The 24263-nt window shown below is 55.4% G+C and overlaps 1 protein-coding gene across 13 annotated transcripts in view; it reads right to left on the bottom strand.

The window, feature by feature from the left end:
- Nucleotides 1-995: 995 nt before the first annotated feature.
- Nucleotides 996-24263, bottom strand: part of LUC7L (LUC7 like) — a 30481-nt gene continuing 7213 nt past the window's right edge. For 6 of the 13 annotated variants that reach the window (XM_085018280.1, XM_021086946.2, XM_003481080.5 and 3 more), the window contains 7 exons: nt 13779-13889; nt 12738-12881; nt 9443-9619; nt 6038-6126; nt 4666-4695; nt 4122-4289; nt 996-3473 (listed from right to left, as the gene is read on the bottom strand). In XM_085018280.1, the coding sequence (XP_084874406.1) occupies nt 3332-3473; nt 4122-4289; nt 4666-4695; nt 6038-6126; nt 9443-9619; nt 12738-12881; nt 13779-13889 (861 nt within the window). In that variant the 3' untranslated portion in view covers nt 996-3331. Of the gene's footprint in view, nt 3474-4121; nt 4290-4665; nt 4696-6037; nt 6127-9442; nt 9620-12134; nt 12373-12737; nt 12882-13778; nt 15111-19008; nt 19754-24263 lie in introns of those variants that run through there. The other 7 variants (XM_085018282.1, XM_085018277.1, XM_085018285.1 and 4 more) reach the window with 3 other exon arrangements.

The raw sequence follows: 24263 nt of genomic DNA, 5'->3' as shown, positions 1-24263 counted from the left end.
CAGACACGGCTCGGATCCTGCGTGGCTGTGGCTCTGGTGCAGGCCAGCGGCTACAGCTCCTATTCCACCCCTAGCCTGGGAACCTCCACATGCTGCAGGAGCGTCCCTAGAAAAGACAAAAAAAGAAAAAAAAATCACTCTATTATGTATACTGAACACCTGAAACAAAGAGTATTTGTCAATTACCTTTCACTAGAAACTTATAAAAGGCCTCTGGGGTCCACCCGTCTCTTGGCTTGGACCGTGAGGACTACAGCCCCAACCCCATGGGCCCGCTGTAGAGAGGTCAGGCAGGCCAGGCTGCTTGGGGTGACAGGGGGAAGGGAGCAGCCCAGGAGGGGAAACGGGAAGAGCAGAGAGCAGAAATCATTAGAGAACGGTGGGTGCTCAGGAAAGAGAGCCACACCAGGGAAACCCTGGACCTGCCTGGGAGCTCCCAGGTGCCCCCAGGGGAGGGGGGATGCCCTGGGCCAGGGGCCACTGGCCCCCAGTGACAGACTTTGTGCGGGGCCCTGTGTGCATAGCCTCCTGTGCAGGAGAGGCCTGGGGCTGTGGGAGGGGAGGAGGGGTTGTGGCGGGCCTGTGCAGCAGCGGTAAAGGAGCACACTGCCAGCAACCACTCCTCCCTTCCCACGGCCTCAGCAGCACGAGGGCCATCAGCATGGCCCCTGAGCTGGAACCCTGCTCCAGGGAGTCACGCAGCATCTCAGCTCCCAGCCCAGTTCGAGGGACCCTCTCCTGCCGCCCCCACTGCGGCTCTCAGTGTGCTTCGAACCAGCAGCCCAGAGAAGATGTGACATTCTTGGAGGCAATACGGGCTACAGAGTGAATGATCCTTGCAAACACCACGCTCCTAAGAGAAGGTGGTGACTGCCGAGGAAGGAGCTTAGCGGTTGCCTAGGGCTGGCGCCAGAGGGCTGAGGGAGTGACTGCTTGTGGGGATGGGGTTTGGGGGTGATGAAAACGGGAAACCAAAGAGCACAACACGGTGAACGTACTAGAAATCACAAAATCTTACTTTTAATTAAGAGGTCAACATGTAGAATTGTATGTTAGGTGAGCTTATCTCAATCAAAAAAAAAATCTGAAAAAGGACAAAGGTTCATTCTCAGACCCTCCCCAGATCAACAAAAACTCCAGGGGGGCCAACGCCACCTGCTTTCCCAGGTCCTCTGGATGGCACTGATAGGTGCTAGAGCCCACAAACCCCTCAGCTGACCCAGCCTCCCCAGGGCAGGGCCACCCTGGGCCTCAGCCCCACTGTGGCCACCATCCCACTTCCCAGTCAGGGGTCCCTTCAGAGGCACCGCCCCTCCAGGTCCCCCCCCCAACCCCGAGCTGTCGCAAACCAAGCCTCCAGCTCACAGGCCAAGCCAAACACCTGGCTGCCGGGCATCCTCATCCCCCTGGGAGGGCACCCCTGAACCCACACGACGCAGTGAGGGCCTGGGGTCTGTGGGCTCCCCTGAGCCGCAGGGCCAGCACACTTCCTCTGGCCCTCCCGCCCCCAGAATGCAGCCCTAGGCTTGGCTAGAAACCCCCCAAAAGAGGAGCCTGCCCCCGACTACCTGGGGGTTCTATGTACGCAGAAGACACCGTCACCACCCACACGACATTCCCGCCACCGGCCACCAGCACCGTGGCTGTGGGAGTTCCTGAGGGGCCTGGGATTCCCCCCCAGTCGGGTCCCCACACAGGGACTCGGCCAGGACTGCAGGCCCTCTTCGTCCTTGTCCCATCTCCTTCCTGGTGAGCCCCCAGACTGAGAGAGCTCAAGATGGGTGGCCCCCTGGTCCCCTACCTGGGAGCAGTCCTCCACTGGGACCCACCTAAGTTTGCTGTGGCGTCCCCAGACCAGCCCCAGTGCCCTGGCCTCTGCCCTGCTCCCATCACCACTGGACCCCGTTTTGAGCCCACCCAGAGAGCAAGGCCACGGCCGGCCTGGGGCACTCCTGCTACCAGGAGTTTGTCGGTATCAGGAACCCAAGGGGCTGGGGAACCGAGCTCTCAGCCCAAGATTGGGCCTGGGGTGTGCCAGGGCCAGCAGGAGCCTCCAGCACTAGGGCCGTCAGGTCCAGCGGCAAGAGCCCCCACTGCCTGGTGCTGGACTGACCCGGGCAGGGGGTGGGCATCCAGCCCCACCACTTTCTGGCCAGGACCCCCGGCCTACTCCTGAGTCCAGGGATGCTGTCTTCCCCCAGCCTCTTCAAAGCCACCTACGGACAGCAGCTGCTGCACTGACCACCACTCCACTGTACACGGTTAAGCGCAAGGTGCATGCACACTGGGCCACCCGCACAGCCCCCCAGGAGCTAAGAACGCAAGTGGGAGGGGTGGGCTGCCGCACAGCTGCACCAGGAACCCCCACCACAGCTCTCGCCCCGGTGCCTCTCCCCTCCCAGGACCACCTTTATCCCACTCGAGGCTCCTGCCAACTTGGATCCACTTGGCAAACCCAGGAGGGCGCCTCCGCTCCCCGCCCCCGCCCAGCAGATACTCACCCCGGCTTTTCAGCGGCCCCTCTGTGAGCAGTGTGCTCCAGGGTGTCCCAGGCCAGCCTGGGTTGTAAGCCAGGCAAGTACCCCTTGGGGAAAGGACCCCCCTGCCGCACCCCCACCCCACAGCAGCAGAACAGCCCACACGCCCAGGGAGCCAGGCAGGCTCTGCCTAGGGACGGACGGCTCGCTTCAGTGGGACGAGACGTGCAGAAGGGCTGGGGAGAGGGGGTCCCACACCAGCCCTCCTTCAGCCTGCGTCCAACCAGGCCTGACACGTCCAGCATGCCCTCCCCTGAGGACCTCTTGGCTGTCCCGTGGCTACTATCCCAGGGTCTCTCTCTGCCCTTCGCGACACCCAGGAGGGAAACTGCAGCTCATCCGAGCTCACGTGCCAGGACGAGGCTGCGGGCCACACACCAGACAGGCAGCCCTGCAAGGAACCGAGCGCAGGAGAGGACAGCTCGGACCCGCGGGAAGGACCCCCGGGCCCAGGCAGACGGCCGTGCACAGCGGCTCCCACCAGTCCCGGCGCCGGGGTGCACCGCAGGCCAGATGCCGAAAGGCCAAGTCACGGGTCCGGGCGGAGGATCCTGGTGTGTCCCCCACCCGCGGAGACTGCAGGGCAGCTGTCGGGAGGCAGTCTGTCAGGGTGTTTATTCCCACGGGATGTAACCCAGAACACAGGAGCAACTCTGTACACTCTAGAAAGTCACAGCTAGCTCCACAACAACAGAAAGGTTCAACTACAAAAGGGGAGGCGTTCCCAGCAAATACAAAGGGCCAGGTGGGCCGCGTCCAACGTGTCCACCGGCGCTCACACGCCCGGCGCGGGTTCAGATCTCGCCGGCCTCCTTCTCCTCCGACCTCCGCGAGGTGCTCTTCCCGTTGGCGCTCTCCAGCCTCCAGTCGGCGGCCCCCCTCTCGCTCCGCCCGCGCTCCCAGGACGCCTCCCTGGAGGCCCGCTCTCTGGAGAACCTGGAACGGGGACCAGGGGCTCAGCGTGGGCGGGCGCAGCCTCCCGGCCAGCGCACGGGCACCCATCTCTTGCACCCTCGACGGCACGTCAGGGAAGGCCAGGCCGCACTGCGGCTGGGAGGGCCCCCACCCCCCAAGCCCACCCCTCTGGTGGCTCAGGGAAGGCGAGGCAGCCACCAGAAAGTGACGTGCGCAGAGATCACGAGGAGCAGGGGGGCTTCCACCTTAGGGTGCGAAGGAAGACGCGAGGGCCTCCGGGGTGGAATAGGACCCACTGCGTAAAAATACAACGGAAAAAAGGGAACCACAACCCATCACACCAAAGCCGGCAGGAGTCCTCCGGGGCATGAGTGCCAGCAGGGTCTTTTTTTCTGTCTTTCAAAAACCACAGCCGAGCTTAGTGGGCCGGCTCCGGACAGCCGCCTCGGGCCATACGCCAATGTGACAGTGAGTGTGAAGAGGGGGCACGGCCGAGCCCACACATGACACCTACACACACACACCCCGGCAGCTGTCCCAGCCCAAAGCCATTTGCTGCTCTCAGCCTGGGGCACCAGCAGCTCAGCCCCACGGACAACAGACCCCAGACCCCAGCACAGGGAAGGGCTCACTCCCGGTGGCGGCCCCCGAAGAAGTCAGAGTAGTTACCTGTATTTCGAACTCCGGTCCCTGGATGGCCGGCGGTGGCCTCGGCTATGGCTCCGGGAACGGCTCCGGTGGCGCCGGTGTCTGTCTTGGGACCGGGACCGGGAGGACTTCCGCCGCTCTCTGGAAGGAGACCTGGACCGCCTCCGCCGCCGGTCCCGGGAGCGCGACCTGCAGGGACGGGTCCTGCTGATGCTTTCCTGGTGTCTCCCTGTCCTCCCCACGGGGACACTCGGGCTCACTCGGGTCCAGCAATCGCTCGCTGGCCGGGACCCTTCCCACCGGTGCGTCCTGACATCTTCTCGACAGACCTCCAGCTGCCCGCAGGCCTCGGCAGTGCCCTGAAGGCGACCTTGCGGATGTGGACACCCCGCCCCGACTCAGCTCTCGGCCCTCCAGCCCCACCTACAAGGCCTGAGTCTCACCCACAACCTGTGCCCTTCACGAGCCCGTGAAGATGCCCGTGAGGTTAGCAAGGTCATTAAGAATGACGCAGGGGGAAGGGAAGCCCCGACCGAGCGCACTGCAAAGCAGGCGGAAAACCTACCTCCTGCGATCTCTGGTTCTTGATCCAGACCTAAAATGGAAAGAGAGGATGAACCATTTCCCAGACAGCCCCACCCTCGACAGCTGAGGGAGGCAGCCCCCAGCAGGCAGAAGCACCGGCACCCAGGCGTCTGCGAGCTGCTCACAGGAGACACGGCTCCATTGCAGGCGGCCACAGGACAGGTGTGGGGCTGGACAGGACAGCCCGGTTCCAAACACAGCTCCTGCCAGTGAGGGTCAAGGAGCGCCCTGGGAGACAGGACACAACCAGCGACCCCGCAAACGCACGTTACAGCAACGAGGTCCGCTTCCCACCCTGCACTGGGCAGAGACTTACAGGACTGCCACCAAAACACACGGAAGAAGCAGGTGACAAGAGATGCTGCTCGCATACCATGTGGCCAGAGGGTGACGTGACAGAGCCACTTGGAAAGCAATTTCTCCAACGTCTACCAATACTTACATAGTAAACACTTTTTTTTTTTTTGAGTCTTTTTAGGGCCGCAGCCGCGGCAAGTGGAGGTTCCCAGGCCAGGGGTCTAATTGGAGCTGTAGCTGCCAGCCTCCACCACAGCCACAGCCATGCGGGATCTGAAGGTGGGGAAGGGACAGCTAATGACAATGTCACAGCAGGGACACACCTGCCATGGGAAGGTCTCACAGGTGGAGGCACACAGGACACACCCCCCAACTGGCCACCTCTTGTGTGTTTCCCTGACACACCGTCACACTGCCTGAGTCTATCTACAGCCAGAATCTGTTAGGCAAGGACTTCCTCTGGCCCGGTGTCTGCACCTGATGACAGCATGGTCACTGTGGGTCCCAGCCCCTCCTTTGACTCTGAGCAGACTCGCCTTAAGCATCTCAACCCCAGTACGACCAGAGGCATGCTCTACTCTCACCACCTTCTCACCCCCACACAAGGCTCCCAGTCTCTTCATTGCCACAGCGGCCGTGAGGCCGGCTCCACCCCTCAGGAATCCATTGAGAGCAAACCCCACCAGCCCCACCCCAGGACACGCATTCTGCCCTCCTGTGGTTATTACAGCGCCGCCCCTGGCCTGGACCTCCCAGCAGCACCTGTGCTCGCCGCTCCCCGCCACCGCCTGCCAGCACGCAGCCCACACGGGAGCCCTGCCTGCTGGCTGAGCTGCATCCAGAGGAGGCAGGGGAGCAGGTCCCGAGGCCACACCTCTCCAGGTAAGAATCCTGTGGTCGTGGCTGCACAGAGGTCCTCCTGGGCCACCAGGACCTCACCTGTCTAAACGTGTGGTGTGTCTGCTTACTCTCCTTCCACTGGCCGGCCAGGCACCTGGCCGACCTCAAGTGTCGTGAGCAGCGCTGCCAGGGCAGGGCTGGGCTCGTGGACTCACCTCCTGCTCAGCCGCTCCTCCCGCTCCCGCTCCTCCCTCCTCCTCAGTCGATCCTGATTTCTCTTCTCCTGCTTCTCTGCCACAGTTTTCTAAACAAACGAAAAATTAAAAAACAGGAGGAGAGCAGTTGACACACTGCAGTGTGACGCTGCTGACCAAAGCCTTTCAGTGGTCTCACTGTTGGCAATCGAAGATCCTAAGAGACTCAAGTGTTTTGCTTTGTTCTGTTTGTCTTTTTATGGCCACACTCGCAGCACATCGAAGTTCCCAGGCTAGGGGTTCAAGTCGGAGCTGCAGCTTCCGGCCTTACACCGCAGCAACGCCCCATCCAAATCACGTCTGCGACCTACACCACAGCTCAGGGCGAGGCCAGGGATCAAACCCGCATCCTCACGGGTACTAGTTGTGTGCTTAATCCGCTGAGCCACGTGGGGACACAAGGTCTTTCGAACACCTGTGCAGCCACAGGGACACACAGAAACAACGCGGTCGCGTCACTCCGTTCTAGGAACACAGCGACAGACTAAATACCCTAAGAAGTGCTGTGCTCCCGGGTCGCCCAAGTCACCACTGCTTCACATCGGCCCAGAAAGCTCGTTTTCTACCTAAAGGAGACTCCGCCAACTTCACGTTGAGGAGAACGCATGCATGTGGCCAAGCACATCTCGGGTGGGGAGCCAAGCCCAGGCGCAGCCCGCCCCCAGCTGCTGAGCTAGCCTCCGGGGCGGGCAGCCGGGGGAGGTGGGCGGTCCAAAGCCCACACTCACCTCACCGGACTGACGGCAACAGAAAAGGAAGCACTCCTGGCAGTGGGCGGACCAGAAACTCCACCCCTGGAGCACCAGCCGCCGGCCGCTTCAGAGCACCCTGACCAAGGCAGGGCCTCTGAGGGCCTCCTTGCTGGGAGGGCTGGGGGACAAAGGGCCGGCCCTCTCTGCAGCCACGAGGGCACGAAGGGCGCTCTCAGATCGCTGTGGCCGGGAGGCGGGCCCCAGGAAGAGGGGGGCTCTCAGGTGGTGCCCCCCCCACTCCCCTTGTCCTGCGCTGGAAGCCATTTTGGCCCCTTGGCCTCCACGAGCTCGCCCTAAAGCACCCTGAGCAAACACTGGCCACAGGCTGGTGGCACCGCCTTTCCAAACCCGCCCTCCTCCCGACACTGTGCCCCCCCCCACCCGACAAAGCCCCCCTGGTGCACGGCCCGCCGAGCGCGAAGCCGTCCCTGGCGAGGGCAGAGGGCCCAGCCTCTTCACCATTAAGAGACGCACGCACACTTCAGATACGTTTTCTGCTGACAGTTTAACAGCAGTTCGTCAAAATCTGTCATTTACTTGTGTGGTTCTGCCAACTACACACCCTTTCATAACTGCAATGACGGCAGGAAACAACGATCACTTCAGTTCTTAAGGATCCAGAGAAACAAGTTTCCATGTATGCTGATGCAAAACTGTGTCTTGAGATGGAGTTCCCGACTGCGGACTAGGAAGGTTGTGGGTTCGATCCCTGGCCTTGCTCAGTGGGTTAAGGATCCAGCATTGCCATGAGCTGCAGTGTAGGCAGCCACACTGCATTGTGTGGTAGCTCCAATTCAACCCCTAGCTTAGGACCTTCCATATGCCCCAGGTATGGCCCTAAAAAAAAAAAATTATGTATTAGGACAGGATACTGGTAGGAATGGAAGAACAACTTGAAGGAAAACAGGAGTGACAATCCCAATTGCTCAGGAGCACTGTTGATGGAGATGGTAGTTGACACCAAACTGTTATGCATTATGGGTGTCTCAGATCAATACACTCCTAACAACAAAAACTGCAACTTAAAAATGCGCGACAAAGATGAAGTTCCTGCTGTGCTGCATCAGGTTGAGATCCAGTGTTGCTGGTTCAATCCCCAGCCCCGTGCAATGGGTTAAGGATCCAGTGTTATTTCTGTGGCAGCTGGGTTTTGACCTCAAGCCCTGGCCCAGGAACTCTCATGTGTGGAAGCAGCCAAAAGCAAACAAACAGACAAAAAAGGAAGTTGGGGGAGTTCCTGCTGTGGCCCAGCAGAAATGAATCCGACCAAGAACCATGAGGTGTGGGTTCGATCCCTGGCCTCGCTCAGTGTGTTCAGGATCTGGCGTTGCTGTGAGCTGTGGTGCAGATCGCAGATGCAGCTCGGATTTGGAGTTGCTGTGGCTCTGGCATAGGCTGGTGGCTACAGCTCCCTTTGGACCCTAGCCTGGGACCCTCCGTATGCCGCGAATGTGGCCCTAAAAGGAGAAAAGACTAGGAGTTCCCATTGTGGCGCAGTGGTTAACGAATCCCACTAGGAACCATGAGGTTGCGGGTTCGGTCCCTGCCCTTGCTCAGAGGGTTAACGACCTGGCATTGCCGTGAGCTGTGGTGTAGGTTGCAGACGCGGCTCGGATCCCGTGTGGCTGTGGCTCTGGCGTAGGCCGGTGCCTCCAGATCCGATTAGACCCTAGCCTGGGAACCTCCATATGCCGCGGGAGTGGCCCAAAGAAATAGCAAAAAGACAAAAAGACTAAAGACAAAAAAAAAAAGGGGACCTTGAGATAGGATTGAAGAAAATTGCTTAAAGAGATCTTATTTTGCAAAACAAAGTCAATAGGCCCATTATTTACATTAAAAAAAAAAAAAAATCCTTTCAAAATTCTGCTGGGAGCACAGGAGCAAAAAACGTGGTGAGAATGTCTCCACTGCCAGCCGGCCCTCTCTGAGTGCCGACCTCACACCAACACTGGGGACCCCTCCCTGCACGCAGGGCTCTGCACCCACCACTGCCCAAGGGGCACACGGGCCCGGGGCCCTGAGAGCTGGTGTCCCACAACGGGGTGCCACGTCTGACCCTCCAGACGCTGGGTCTGGAGAGAAGCCGTGTTCCCACAGCCGCCACAGGCGCTGCACAGTGAGGGAGGGCCGTCAGGCTGAAGACCGTCCAGAATGCCCGAAAGCGCGGACCCTTCCTTCCTGGCCTTCCTCCCGAGACGTGGAAGCCGGAGAGCCGGACCCAGGAGGAGGAGGGGCTTGAGGAAGGGACAGAGACTCCTAGGAAAAACCCAGCCCTCATCCTTCCAGCTGGACCGCCCCCCATCTGTCCACCCGTGTCCAGACTCGGGCTCCCTCCAGCTCCAAACAGAAGCTCGGGGGGTGGTGGGGGGACTGTCTCCACACTGGGACTGGATTCTGCCATTTCTTCCATAAACAAGGTTGCAAAGTAAACAAAGAGCCCAAGCCCCACTGGATTCTGAGCCAGCAGGTCTCTTGCGGGAACGCGCTGATGAAATCTCACCAGTTCCTTATGGCGAGTTAGGGTCAGAACATAAGGGTTTCTACGAGCAAAGTGATGTGAACACAACCACGAGACTTCTCAGACATCTTCAGAAAACGTGACACGTCAACGTACCCGCAACTGATCAAGCTTCTCACGGATCTGAATGAACCCCAAGTGCAACTTGCCCCCGAAGTGGTCTGCGAGACGACGGTCATTGTCATGGAGACCAAGGTAGGCTGAGCAGACCTCACAGACACGAAGCTTCTGCTGCTGAAAACTGGACGCAGGCATGGAATTCCTGTATTCCTCCTGGAGAGCAGGAACAGAGGGACGCCAGTCAGCTTTACCAGATGCCCCTGGGTACTCACTCAGCCCAAGTGGAAGCATGGGCAGGGCCGACAGAGGTGACAGAGAAGTCAAATCATTGGCTGCTCCCAACGCTCCGACAGGACGCTGCATGTGGAAGAGGCCAGCGGGCGGGCAGGTCCCTGCTCCAGTGGAGAGCCCTGTGAAGACCAGGGAAGCGGGCAGGGGGCAGGGGGCAGGGGGCAGGGTCTTCAACAGGGCCCTGAAAAGCAAACAGAACTCTAAACCCAATCGAGGAGCAAAAACCACAGCAGCATCCAGGAAGCTGTAGCCACAAGTTAAAGTTTGGAAGGGCAAATACAGCGGACACTGTCTTTACAACAGGATGGACCGAGAAGCACACCTCCCCCTGCAGCCAGCACAGCCTGCGGCTAGAGAATCACAAGGAGCAAAAGACGGAGGACAAAGGCAAACAAGCTGGACGTGGCTGCTGCGGCTTGTGCTCGAGTCAAAGCACCCCTTCCAAATCCAGGCTTCAGGAACGCATTTCCACAGTAGTTTATCCTGATGGGAAGACCGAACGCAGCCACTGCCCGTGAATTCACTTTCAAAACAATCCCCGAGGAGCGGACATTAAAAGGGACAGCGCAGCACCCCGACACTGGCAGGGAGATAAAACCCAGGCCCTCCAGCACGCGGACGGCTGGAGCCGCCCGGGAAGGGGGGTCACCAGAAACTCTCCTTCCAGGTGTGCGTCCTGGGACACTCACTCACCCCTGCCCCAGGCGACAGGTGTACGGATGCTCACCGCAACTGGCTGTAACCCAGAAAACCGCCCCTGGACACACGGCCCTGCGCCCCACACGCGGAATCCTACAGCAGTAAAGAACTGAAAACGTCTGCCCATGGCAGCCTGGGGAGCGCCCACAGCGCGGGTGGGCGAGGGACCTGCAGCGCTGATGCAGGGCTCCTGAAGGCCTGGGGCTCGCAGGGTTGATGGGTACGTGGCGATGAGGCCTAGAGACAGCACTGAAGTTGTGCTGACCGCACGCTGAGGCCTCTGGGGGGGGGAGAATGGGGTCTAGAGAAGCAACTATCGGGAGGCCGGCTTCCATCAGCACGTGCTGCCTCCTCCAAAAGGAAGAGAGACCTCAAGCAAAAGGGCGAAATACAGCAAGTGCATGAACATGTCACGTTATTCTGCTCTTTTCTGCAGTTTTGAAGACTTTTTTTCTTTGGCTGCACCCAGGGCATGTAGAAGGTCCTAGGCCAGGGACTGACCCCGTGCCACCTCAGAGACTCAAGTCACTGCAGTGACGGCACCAGATCTTTAACTGGCTTCGCCTCAAGAAACTCCTAGTTTGGAAACACTGAACGCCATCCCCTACGATTTTCCCAAAGCAATTTTAAGTGTGCTGAGCAAAAAAAAAAACAGTTGGTCCCAAAGGCGCACATCCTGTGTGACCCCGTCACCTAACAGTCTTCAGATGGACAGACGCTAAGAAAGGACGACAGAGCAGTGGCTGCCAGCACAGAGGAGTGAGTGTGGCACTAGGGGCACAAGGCAGGCCGTCTGTGGTGATGGAGGTTCTGGACCCTGACTGCAGCCCCAACAGTACACCTTCTGTGACGCTGTGCTATGGTTTTACAAGGTGCCACGTACGGGGAGAAAATGGCTAAAGAGCATCTGTCCATGCCTAAGTTCCCAGGCCAGGGATCAAACCCGCACCACTGCAGGAACCAGAGACGTGACAATGCTGGGTCCTTGACCCACTGAGCCACCAGGGAACTCCCACAGTATTACTTAAGACGACTGAACAGCCTGTCTGCTGAGGGCAGAAAGATCACCCCAAAGAGCAGCACTGCTGAGGCTTCCCCTCCACCGTCCTTCCTTGTGCAGCGGTGTGAAGGAAGGGGTGCTGCCTCCTAGGGGACACTCAGATGATGGGGACAGTGGCCGGAGCAAGGACACTTGGGAGTCTGGGCATGAGTAGCCATGTGCCCTAGTCCCATACCCTGCTGCCCCTGTGGCTGTGTGCAGACATTCAAGTGAACCCACATCACACAAACCTCGGGGTCATCTAACTGGCTTCTGGTGCCTGTCCTGCTCTTTGAAACCAGAAGGCCTGGGGGTCCCCACTGCAGCAAGGACCCAGCATTGTCTCTGTGACGGCTCAGGTTTGATCCCCAGCCCAGCAACTTCCGCAGGCCACAGGTGTGGCCAAATAAAGAGAAGCAGGCAGGCTTGGCCTTGGGCTTCACTAAGAGGTCGAGAGCTTCCCTCCTGACCCTGCAGCCTTCCTGTTGGAGCTGTCAGCAACCCAGGGAGCCTGACTTCTTTCTCCATAAAAACACAAATTTCCTATTGAAGTAGGCAAGGATTCAGATCCTGGGTGAGGATTTCCATTACAAAACTTATATTCATAAACATATGAGGCACGAAATTCTGTGAAAAATGCAAGATTTAAACATGCAGGTTGGCATCCCTGCCCCTTCTGTTACCCACAGGCCACATTACCTAAAACACCACGGGGGAGGCGCCGACATGCCATCTCAGCACCCCCTGCCCACAGACAATGGTGGCGGCTGACCGCGATCCAGAAAGGACAGTCCTGACGGTGTGCTCGTCACCCACCGGTCACTGCCTCATCGGTCACTGCCTCGGCAGGCCCTTGGCACCACTCCTGCACTCAGCTCCTCACCGCTGAGCTCCCACTGCGCGTCTCCCAGAACACAGGTCTCACTCTTTACCGCAGCTGCAAAGGGAATCTGGCTCGGCCACACAAACTCAACACCCACCCTGGCCCCGACGACCTGGCAGCCAGAGGACGTCAGGAGGTGCTCCCCAGCGCCCCTCCACTCCCTCAGACCACACGCCACCGGGAATTAGGGTCTAAGTGGGCAAGCAGCTAGCCTGCGGACACACGGGCTCTCGGGGGCAGGAAAGAGACAGAAAACCAAGCATGTGCAGACACTAAGTCCCACAATCCTGCCAACCTACCACCCGATTTCCAACGCCTTCCCAGGAGTCAAGGAACGGAGGCGTGCTCAATGTTCAGCCCAAATAAACACCCAACTCTCTGAGTTACGACGCTTCCACCTGAAGACTCTCCTCACCAACCTCGGCTTCTTTCTTCCTGGCACGGACTTTCTCCACTTCCATGAGAATCTTCTGGGATTCATCCACGTTCCCTTCAGCTCCCAGCTGCTCGGCTTTAGCAAGAAGTTTTCCTATTTCTTCATTCAACTCGTGGACTTTTTCTGCCTGGGATAGAGAGAAACAATCAGGAAGCAAACGCCTAAAAAGATTTTTCATGCAAAGAAAAGATGCTTCTCTTGCTGCAGTGCTGGTCTGTTCTGCCAAAACCTCACCAACAGCCCCAAACCCTCACGGGATCACACGTGGATTTTAACAATTACGACGTCCTGGTGGCAGCCCCCGAGACCGACCATGAACCAGGCCTGTTCACCACTGCTTCCTCCAACCACCAACCCTGGTCGGTTTCCAGGCCACCTCCTTCTCCATCCTCCACCACCGCTCCAGCTCCTGGGTGAAGGTAACAACCTGCACGGGTCTAAAAGCGCCCTTACGCTGACACTGCAGGCAGAACGCCTCTTCACTAGGATGTGCTTTCAGAAATAAACCAGTTCAGTCAGCACCTGACTCTGTCACAAGGAACGCTGTATTACACTGCAGGGGAGGGAGTTCCCGCCACTGTGCAGTGGGTGAAGAATCCAACTGCAGGGCTCAGGTCGCTGCAAGGGCATGGGTTCCATCCTTGGGGCAGCGCAGTGCAGGTGTGGCTCGGATTCAGCCTCCGTCCCAGGAACTTCCGTGCGCCATGAGCACGGCCATAAGATATAGGACAAAAGCGGGGTGGGGTGGGGGGGCACCACTGAAGAGAGTTCTGCTGAGGAGGGGACAACGGGGACAGAGATGCTACAGAAACTAACTCCCAAGACACATATGGTGCAGGGAGGGGCTGAGAGCTCAGGGACTCCCCACCACCACCCCCGCCAGGACCAAGGCAGCACGTCGCCCAGCCCAGACACACACACCAGCTGACGGTGAGCTGCCGTGCGGGGGCCCCCGGCAGCCCAGTTTTCCCAAGACAGTGATTCCTGCCAACAGGTCACCTGGGCACGGGCCTCCCAGGCCTACCTTTGCGGAAACTTCGGCGCTGATCTCCTCCTGCGTCTCTGCCAGCCGCTTCTTGGCGAGCTCGGTTCTGCGGTCACACTCAGCGATGAAAGACTCGAGGTGATCCATCGCCTGGCTCAGGAGAGGCAGAGAGGTGCGCTCAACGACCCGCCTCCGCCCCCAGGGCTCACTGCCCCACGGGAAGCGCGCTCCCGGTGGCCGCCTCACCCGCCGCAGGCTCAGGGGGAAGGCGGTGACCGACGCCAGCGCTCACCCGTCCGCCGGCACGTTAAGTTGGGGGCTTTGTTAAACCCAACGACTGCTCGGAGTATGGTCTCCGTCTGATTTATTCACTTGCTAAATCTGCTAAAGAACCCCCATCCCTCAACAAGGCTGCCAAGACACTTCTGAGGAAAGCACAACCCGTGGCGGCCCTGACTGTGCGCAGGCAAGAGAAGGGCTGGACTGAGGCTACAGGGTTGAAGACCCTGCGGGCGAGTCATGGGAGGTGCAGGGGATGACTCACGGGTCTCTGTGAGCCTCGCAAACATCATTCCCTCATGTGCGGAGGGTAGGGTTCCCCCTTCCACCTCAAAACAAAGCAGCAGAACATGTGTTACTGAGAGCTGCCAGCACTTCAGTTCTCACCTACTGTCTAAAGGAGCGAGCTGAAACCTGGTAACACGTCCCCAAAGAGATAAAGAAAAAAAACACTGAAAAAGGTTGGTGAAAAACAACAAAATACTACTTAATAAGGGGTCACATGGAGTTCCCGCTGTGGTGCAGCAGGAACAAATCCGACTAGGAGCCATGAGGTTGTGGGTTCGATCCCTAGCCTGGGAACATCTATCTGCCGCGGGGGCAGCCCTGCAAAGACAAAAAGACAAAAAATAAAGGCCCCAGCAAGACTTCAGATAAACACACAAACAGGACACCACTTTTTCAACTCTGAGCAGCATCTCCTGAGCGGCACCCGCGCGTCAGCCGGCTCGTGGCAGCATCATGTTAAATGCACAGCAAGCGAGTGCAGCGTGGATGGCAGGACTGGACAGTGTGATCTACCACCGGAAAGAGAGAGAGGAAAGTCGTGGGCGGAAATGACAGGTCGACGGCAGGCCAATAGATCCAGTGACAACCTGTGCCCCCCGACCCCCACCCCAGATACTGTCAGGAAGAGAGCAGGTCAGCAGATAAGGAAGCACTCCACAGGGATCAGCAGGACCCTGGAATGGACAGTGGGGACACTGGAGAGAGCTATGGTCTCTCCCAGAAATCTTTTTTTTTTTTTTTTTGCCTTTTCTAGGGCCGCTCCCGAGGCCTATGGAGGTTCCCAGGCTACAGGTCTAATCGGAGCTGTAGCCGCCAGCCTACACCAGAGCCACAGCAACACCGGATCCGAGCCGCGTCTGCGACCTACACCACAGCTCACGGCAACACTGGATCCTTAACCCACTGAGCAAGGCCAGGGATCAAACCCACAACCTCAGGGTTCTAGTCGGATTCATTAACCACTGCACCATGATGGGAGCTCCAAGCCCCAGAAATCTTAAATGAACGTACACTTGGGAGCAGGTCAAGACAGGGAAGAGGCCCTGTGATGGCGCCAAGCCTCCAGAAGGCGGGAAAGGCCAAAGCCTCATCATGCAGCAGGCCAGTCCCAGCTCCCTCCACACACTTGGGACTGAGGCCCCTTTCCTATCACTGGTCCTCCAATGTTCGGGGTAAACACCTCACTCCATTTAAACCAAACAACCAGGGAAGCAAACGACTGGCGTTTATTTGCCTGCATACCTGCATTTTCTGGAAATAAATGGAGCTGATCAACTCTGTTGATGGGATGGGGGGGGCGCACACCCGACAGGATCAGTGCCAGTTGGGTCACAGTCCCCCTGTGCTCACCTGGGACAACAGCGCCTCCACTGGCTGCCCAAAAAGAGCGCTCTCACACCGGAGACACAGCCAGGGGTCGAGTGGGGACAGACACGCACAATTCGCCAGTGCCTTTTATCAATCAAAGCGATTACTTACTCCTTAAGCAGAATACAAACCAGCTACGGACTCAGGTTCTATCTGATAAGCTAAAAAGTCAATGGGAAACTTCACAACACAGAATCGGCAGGCTGCAGAAACATCTCTTAAGGGCCACGTGCTTGCTTTATTTTCTTTTTAGGGTCACAGCAGCGGCGTGAAGAGGTTCCCAGCCTAGAGGTCGAATGGGAGCTGCAGCTGCCAGCCTACGCCACAGCCACAGCAACCCCAGATCCGAGCCACACCTGCAACCTACACCTCAGTTCCTGGCAACACTGGATCCTTAACCCATTGAGGGAGGCCAGGGAGTGAACCTGCATCCTCATGGGTACTAGTTGGGCTCGTTACCGCTGAGCCACAATGGAATGCCTTAACTGCCATGTTCTTTAAAAGACCCTCTGCTTTAATGACCCTCCCTTGCATCAACGTGCTTCTCAATGTCAGACTGGTTCCTAAATCAAAGAGCAGGTTTAAAGAATTTTTAAAAAAAAGCACCCAAAAAATGTCTAGAAATGAAGTCCTACTCACAACCTTCCACTTCGAGAAAGGTGCCCGCCTCTGCATCTCAGGGTGGTGCGACGAGATGTGAATAAGCAGGGTGCCAGAGCACGGTGCTGGCACGGGGCTCCGTGCTGCTGGAGGAGCACCTCCACAGGCTGCCCTGACCCTGCGTGCCAGCAGTAATGACCCTGGCTGGCACGCAGCAAGCCCTGGAGGAGCCCACCGCTCAGAATACAGGGACCCTTGCGGTTCGATTCCAAAGTCCTACACTTAATCCTCACAGCTGAGTCGGTCCCCAACAAGCCCATTTACAGGAATGAGAAAGGGCAAAATAACCTGCTCAGGACCTGACTGAGAAAACCCACCGCCCACACCAGACGCCTGTGAGGCACAGAGACAAGGGAGAGTAAGAACTGGTCCCACTTGTGCATCCAAGACCCTCTGCAAATTGGGTGATAGGGTGTGTTGTTCTGGAACCCTTCGAATAAACCCTCGTAAGGCAAGACGCCATGGGGAAAGGGGACCTGTCCACTCAACTGGAGCAAAGCACGCCCTGATGTGTCACACACACGCACGCTGAGGCAACGTGCTGCCCGGCGGCCCTTGCACAGGCTCAGTTAACACTCGTCAACAGCGCCTTGTCGCCTGTGTCCGAGCTGAGAAACTTCACGTAAGTGACCCAGAAGCAGACACCCCATGCCCACTCCCAGGGCGCACCGGGTGGAACACTCAGCAAAGCAAGGCCTGGCCCCGGCAGGGTCAGGCTAGAAGGAGCTGAGGGTGAGGGCGAGAGAAGCGGAGCCGTGGGTGGAAGGTGAGGGTCCAGGCAGGAAACACCGACATGGAGAAAGGCCTTTTCGGACCCTCTGACGGGTGCAGACCCGCTGTCAGTGAACTCCGCGTCAGGGGCGAGCACGTACCCGCTTTCTGAGCCGACTGTCCCGCTTCTGGGGGGCTTTCCTAGACACCAACGTGCCGCTGTGCGATGCAGCCCTGAGACCGTCCCAGGGCAATGGTCACAGAGAACAGGCACCCGGCCTTTGGGACACCACGTAGCCAGAGGAAAGATGACATCAGCGACACGACAGGGCATGATCTCAAACACACCGAAACCTGGCAATGGGTTACCGCTGGGGCAACCAGGCGGCTGGCTCAGGTGCAGAGCAGGAGAGAGGCTCCAGGACACACCGTTCAGAGCTCAGACTCTGAGCCGTGCGCCTGGTCCACATGTGCCGAAATCGACAACACGCAGCAGCCCTGGTGACATAACTGGGCTACGCAACGATGCTCAACGGCGGCTGAGAGCCTGAAGCCAAAGGCGAATGCGGGCCTTTGCAATCAGCAGGCCAGGCTGCCTTGCCGCCCCCAGGGACCTAAGAGCACCTACCGGGCTCGCCTCTGGACTGCTCTGTCAAACAAGACCCCTGGAGTCCCGCCATCAAGCTTCCAGAGCCTAACCCTCAGGCTACAGGAAATTTCAATACAGAAACATGTTAAAAAGATGGCGTCCGGAGTTCCTGTCACGGCACAGCTGAAACAATCCGACTAGAAACCTTGAGGTTGTGGGTTCGATCCCTGGTCTCACTCAGTGGGTTAAGGACTCAGTGTTGCTGTGATCTGTGGTGTAGGTTGAAGACACGGCTTAGATCCTGCGTTGCTGTGGCCCTGGCATAGGCCAGAGGCTACATGTGTAGGAACCTCCATGTGCCAACGATGTGGCTCAAAAAAGCAAAAAAGATGGCATCCTAAGGAGACAATCAGCAAAATACACGATGTCAGAGACTTAAAAAATAATTTCTTCAAACAGACTTAAAAAGCAGGAGTTCCCGTAGTGGCGCAGTGGTTAGGGAGTCTGACTAGGAACCATGAGGTTGCAGGTTCCATCCCTGGCCTTGCTCCGTGGGTTAAGGATCCGGCGTTGCCCTGAGCTGTGGTGTAGGTCACAGACGCGGCTTGGATCTGATGTTGCTGTGGCTGTGGTGTAGGTTGGTGGCTACAGCTCCTATTGGACCCCTAGCCTGGGAACCTCCATATGCCGCAGAGAGCGGCCCTAGAAAAGGCAAAAAAAAAAAACCCAAAAAAGACTTAAAAAGCAATTGACGGAGTTCCTGTTGTAGCACAGCAGAAACGAATCAGACTAGTATCTATGAAGATGCAGGTTCGATCCCTGGGCTCACTCAGTGGGTCAGGGATCCAGCGTTGCTGTGAGCTGTGGTGTGGGTCACAGACGTGGCTCAGATCCCAAGTTATTGTGGCTGTGGCATAGGTCATAAGCTACAGTTCCTATTTGCCCCTGTCCTGGGAACCTCCATATACCACAGACATAGCCCTAAAAGACAAAATAAATAAATAAATACATACATAATTTTAAAAATGATTATCTCTAATAAAGTTCTTAGATATACCTACTGCAGTACTTAAGAGATAAAATTCCATATCTAGGAACTACCGTAAAATAATTCAGTGAGGAAAGACACAATAAAGATGAAACAAGAGTCTTCACATTGGAGTTCCTGTGGTGGCGCAGCAGAAATGAATCCGACTAGGAACCATGAAGTTGTGGGTTCGATCTCTGGCCTCGCTCAGTGGGTTAAAGATCTGGCATTGCCGTGAGCTGTGGTGTAGGTTGCAGTCATGGCTCGGATCTGGAGTTGCTGTGGCTCTGGTGTAGGTTGGCGGCTGCAGCTCCGACTGGACCCCTAGTCTGGGGACCTCCATATGCTGCAGGAGCAGCCCCAGAAAAGGCAAAAAGACAAAAAAAGAAAAAGAAAAAACTAAGAGATACAAAATACTACACACGAAATAGATAAATATGGAGTTCCCATCCTGGCTCAGCAGGTTACCTGACTGGCATCCATGAGGATACTGGTTCTATCCCTGCCCTTGCTCAGTGGGTTAAAGCATCCAGGGTTGCAGTCAGCTTCAGCCTGGATCACAGAGGTGGCTCAGATCTGGCTTGGCTGTGGCTGTGGTGTGGGCCGGCAGCTGCAGCTCCAATTCAACCCCTAGCTCAGGAACTTCCATATGCCACAGGGGCGGGCCTAAAATACACACATACAATAATAACAGATAAACAAGGCCCTACTGTACAGGAAAACTATATTCAATATCTTGTAATAGGAGTTCCAGTAGTGGCTCAGCAGGTTAAGGATCCAGCACTGCCGTGAGCTATGGTATAGGTCCCAGATGCAGCTCGGATCTGGTGTTGCTGTGGCACAGGCTGGCATCTACAGGTCTGATTCGACCCCTAGGCTAGGGTGCAGGTGCAGCCCCAAAAAGCCAAAAAAAAAAAAAAAAAAAAAACCTTGTAATAAACTATAATTGAAAAGAATCTGCTGAGTATGTGTACAACTGAGTTACTGTAATGTACACCGGATATAAAGCACTGTAAATTAAGTACATTTCAGTTGAAAGAAAAAAACCCTGGCATTCTCTGGCAGCCCAGAGGTTAGGGATCTGGCATCATCACTACTACTGGCTGCAGTGCGGCTGTGGCGAAGGTGGGACTCCCGGCCCTGGAGCACCTGCATGCCATGGGCACGGCCAAAAGAAAAACAGGATACACAAGCACAATTTCAATCCATTTGGGGCAGTTTTTCGAGCTTTTCCCACATAGATGTACGCATCTTCTCTCATCTACAGGTGTGCAGTGTTTCACTGCATTCTAACACAACTATGCCTATTTCAATAAATATACAGCTGCATTTTTTTTCACTTTCACTAATCCAAAATGATGCAATAAACATTTTAAGTCTTCTCATGTGCAGGCAAATATTCTCTTAAGACAATTTCTCACAAACTGCTTAGAGAGGACTCGAAGTCTGGCAGCATTTTAAAACTGTACACAGGGCTCTTATAAAAGATCTACTTCAAGTTCAATGTCACCTAAGCAAACCCTAGCAACTAATTAAGAACAGAAGACTTGACTAGCGATGCTGCCTTCTGTAAAGACAAGATTTCCTTTTACATTAATGTATCACGAATTAATAAACCCACTAAGAATGAGTTTCAGACAAGTTTTGCTTTACTAAAAGAACAGCGGAACGGCATCTGGTGTGCAAAACTTCGTGTTGATCCAACTCTACTGATCTGCTCTAAAAACACCCTTTATGTGATAAGGATGACTGAACACATACATCAAGTACCTGGGATTATTGGGTTATTAGCGAAAATTTTTTCAATGTTAAAACAAATGTCATACTTTTTTTTTTTTTTTGGCTGGGCCCACAGCATGCGGAAACTCCCTAGCCAGGGATCAAACTCCCACCACAGCAGTGACAATGCCAGATCCCTGACCTGCTGCACCACCACAGAACTCCAAGGATTATACTTTTTTTTGTTAGGTACGCCTCTAGAACAACCTGGATAAGAACAGCTTCTGAATACCGCTGACTGATGGACTAGCCAGAGTGCTTCCACTCCTCGCATCATCTGATGCTGCTTCCACTAACTCTGGCAATAACATCCACCCTAACGCACCTTCGGAGGCTACAGAGACAGACGTCTGACAGCCTCCCAGGCCCAACCGCCAAAAGCGAGGAGAGTCTCCCAAGACACTTGGCGAGATACACCAATACAGTCAGTAAGAAAAACAAGCAGTTTCCTGGTGGCTTAAAGGGTTAAGGATCTGGCATTGTCACTGCTGTGGATCCGGTCTCATCTCTGGCCCGGCATTTCTGCATGCCTCCGGTGCAGCCAAAAAAGAAAAGAAAAGAAAAATCAGAACAAATGATGGACTTTTCCCCCTTCCTTTTTAGGGCTGCACCTGCGGCATGTGGAAGTTCCCAGGCCAGGGGCTGAACTAGAGATGCAACTGCCCAGCCTACACCACAGTAACGCCAGGTTCGAACAGCGTCTGTGACCTATGACACTGCAGCTCACGGCAACACCGGATCCTTAACCCACTTAGCAGGGCCAGGGATCAAACCCACAACTTCATGGATACTAGGCGGGTTCATAACCTGCTGAGCCACAGCAGGAACTCCCACGTCATGGATTAGCGATGGTTCACAACCTGGGAAGATAAAACCTACGTCCATCTTCCAAGAGTGTTAACTACACTGTGGTCCCTCCAGAAACCAAGCCCGACACGGGAGCTGACGGCCACACGCCTGGGAACTCAAGAGTCCACAGGCCACGAGGGCAGAAGCCCAGCACCAACAGCGTGCCATCAGGAGGCAGCAAGAGTCAGCCCACTAACCACATCCGGCCCCCAAAGCTTCTGAGGTGTTTGGATTTCTCAGAATCACAACTTGGAGAAGAAAAATCACAAGAGCCTTTCTGATATATGTGTTTATCCTGAATGGACTAGCTTTGAAATTGGAAGCATACAAGTGGCCTCCGGAGAGAGGTACTGATGACGAGTCACATGGAAATGAGGCACTTTTACTTGGAATCTGACATATGTCACCAATTCAAATTATTCAAAAATTCATTTTCATCACTTTTTTTTTGGGGGGGGGTGCTGGCCCACAGCATGCAGAAGTTCCCAGGCCAGGGATCAAACCTGGGCCACAGCAGTGACAATGTTAGATCCATAACTGCTATAGGCCACCAGGGAACTCCAAAGTCTTTTAACAAATCTAAATTCTGAGAAAGAACTTCATTTTTCTTTCTAAGCTTACTCTGCATAACTGAAGAAATTAAAAGTTATTTCAACTTGGTGTTTTAAAGTTAGGCCACATTAACTTTTTTTTTTTTTTTTGGCCACACCCATGGCATGCCAAAGTTCCTTGGCCAGGGATTGAACCCACAACACAGCCATAACCAGAGCCACAGCAGTGACGCTGGATCCCCAACTGACTAAGCCGCAAGTGCAGTCCAGGCCACATTTACTTTCAACTTTTTTTGGGGGGGGGGGTCTTTTTAGGGCCACACGGGTGGCATATGGAGGTTCCCAGGCTGGGGGTCTAATGGAAGGGGCAGCTGCTGGCCTACACCACAGCCACAGCCATGCCAGATCCAAACCATGTCTTTGACCCACACCACAACTCATGGCAAAGCCTGATCCTAAGCCACTGAGGGAGGCGGGGATCAAACCCATGTCCTCATGGATACTAGGCGGGTTCGTTAGCACTGAGCCACGAAGGGAACGGCTTATCTCTGCACACATGTGAACCTTTCAGTGGGCTATGCCCAGAACTAGCACTGCTGCGCTGAGGGTTCCTATCGCAGACGCTCGCCTTCCAGGAGGAGGCGCATCAGGAATACTCATCCTTGATCGCTTTAGCTCAGCGGGAGGGTGGGCACCTGCCAAGGGTTTGATGCCCAAATGTCCCTTTCTGTCTTTTGCCCACTCCTACTGCACTGTTGTTACAGTTCGATCACGCTGAATTCTGGAAAGGAAGCCCAGCTTTCATTACATATCCTGCAAATACCTTATCCCAGTGGACTTGTATCTTATTATGTGTGGGGTTTTTTTTTTGGGTTTTTTTTGTTTTTTTTTTTGTTTTTTTTTTTTGCTTTTTAGGGCCGCACCCACAGCATATGGAGAGTCCCAGGCTGGGGGTCTCATCGGAGCTACAAATGCCAGCCTACATCACAGCCACAGCAACGTGGAATCGGAGCCGAGCCTGCAACCTACACCACAGCTCACGGGAATGTCAGATCCTCAACCCACTGAGCGAGGCCAGGGATTGGAACCCGCAACCTCACGGTTCCTAGTTGGATTTGTTTTCGCTGTGCTATGACGGGAACTCCACGTGTGGGATTTTTGATAAGCTAATATTTTCAGTTTTTATACAGAAAAACGTAGCCATCTTTCCCTTCTATCTTCTAAGCTTTATAATAGTTCAACGTGACAAGAGACAACGTCGCCCAGTGCACAGCTCGGTGAGGATGTGGGCCTGCCACTGCTGTGGCGTGGATTTGATCCCTGGCCCTGAAACTTCCACATGCTATGGGCACAGCAAAAAAGAAAAAAGAAAAAGATGACAAAACAAAATTCTCTTCTGGGGCCCAACTTGGTTTTTTCCCAACTGGCTAATCCACAGTTTCTGGCACTGTTCCCCGAAATACCTGTTTTTTCCACACTGGCTGAACATGTGCCCTTCCTAAAATAATGAATTACCGTACATGTTTCAGTTTCTTTGTGTAGTCTCAATTTCTTCTATTAATCTATTCTCTAACATTAAATTCATCCGGACATTTTCAAAGTGCACGGACATTCTGATTTAACAGAAACGCTAAGGTTTGTGATCCAAAAAGCTACAATAAAAAATTGAGATTCTTGACCTACACATCTGTGTACCTATCAGCTTCTGAAACGTGAAATCCCGAAGGAATGGCCTCTTTACATAAGTGTTTTCAAGTTCTTGAAGAGTTAAATCTCAACACAGAAAACTTCCACTTCCAAGTCCCACCTACGAGTTGAGAGGCTTGTTGCCAAAGGCATTCCGTTAATTCGGAGACTCAACTCCGACACTGAAGAACATCTGGACAAAGAATTGTTCATTTTAACCACTTCTGAAGATTACTGATATAGACAGAATCTACTCCAGCTACAAAACACCCTCTAAAAGGTCCACTGGGGGCATCCCCAGAGGGTTAAGAAGACAACTGCAGCGTCCTGGGTTACTGAGGAGGCTCAGGTTCGATCTCTACCCGCCACAGTGGGTCAAAGGACCTGGTAGTGTCACAGCCTCAGCTCCGATTCAATCCCTAGCTGGAGAACTTCCACCTGCCAAGGGTGCGGCCGTAAAAATAAATAAAACTACATAAATAAAAATGTGCACTGCGTGGGAAAACCCGGTCTTTCCTTAGTTTCTTTTCCTTGACTCCCTCACACCGAGGTCAGTGCCTTCCCGAGTCTCCCCCAGGACCCTCGGCCTCTGGCAGTTCTGGGGATGGAGGACTCGGAAAAGAAAACCTTAAAACAGAATGACTCAGAATCATGCATGCATCCTCAGTGGGGGCAGAGATGGAAACTGGCCTTAAAGAGCGACAGGCTCTCAGATATGACAACAGTGTGTGGCCGGG

This window comes from Sus scrofa, chromosome 3 (assembly GCF_054392235.1).
Source record: "Sus scrofa isolate SSC_HxYL_T2T_F1_AM1 chromosome 3, Sscrofa_HxYL_maternal_Yorkshire_Landrace_v2.0, whole genome shotgun sequence".
Classification (NCBI taxonomy): domain Eukaryota; kingdom Metazoa; phylum Chordata; class Mammalia; order Artiodactyla; family Suidae; genus Sus; species Sus scrofa.
The sequence above is the reverse complement of the archived record's forward strand: the minus strand, read 5'-3'. Positions and strand labels throughout refer to the sequence as shown.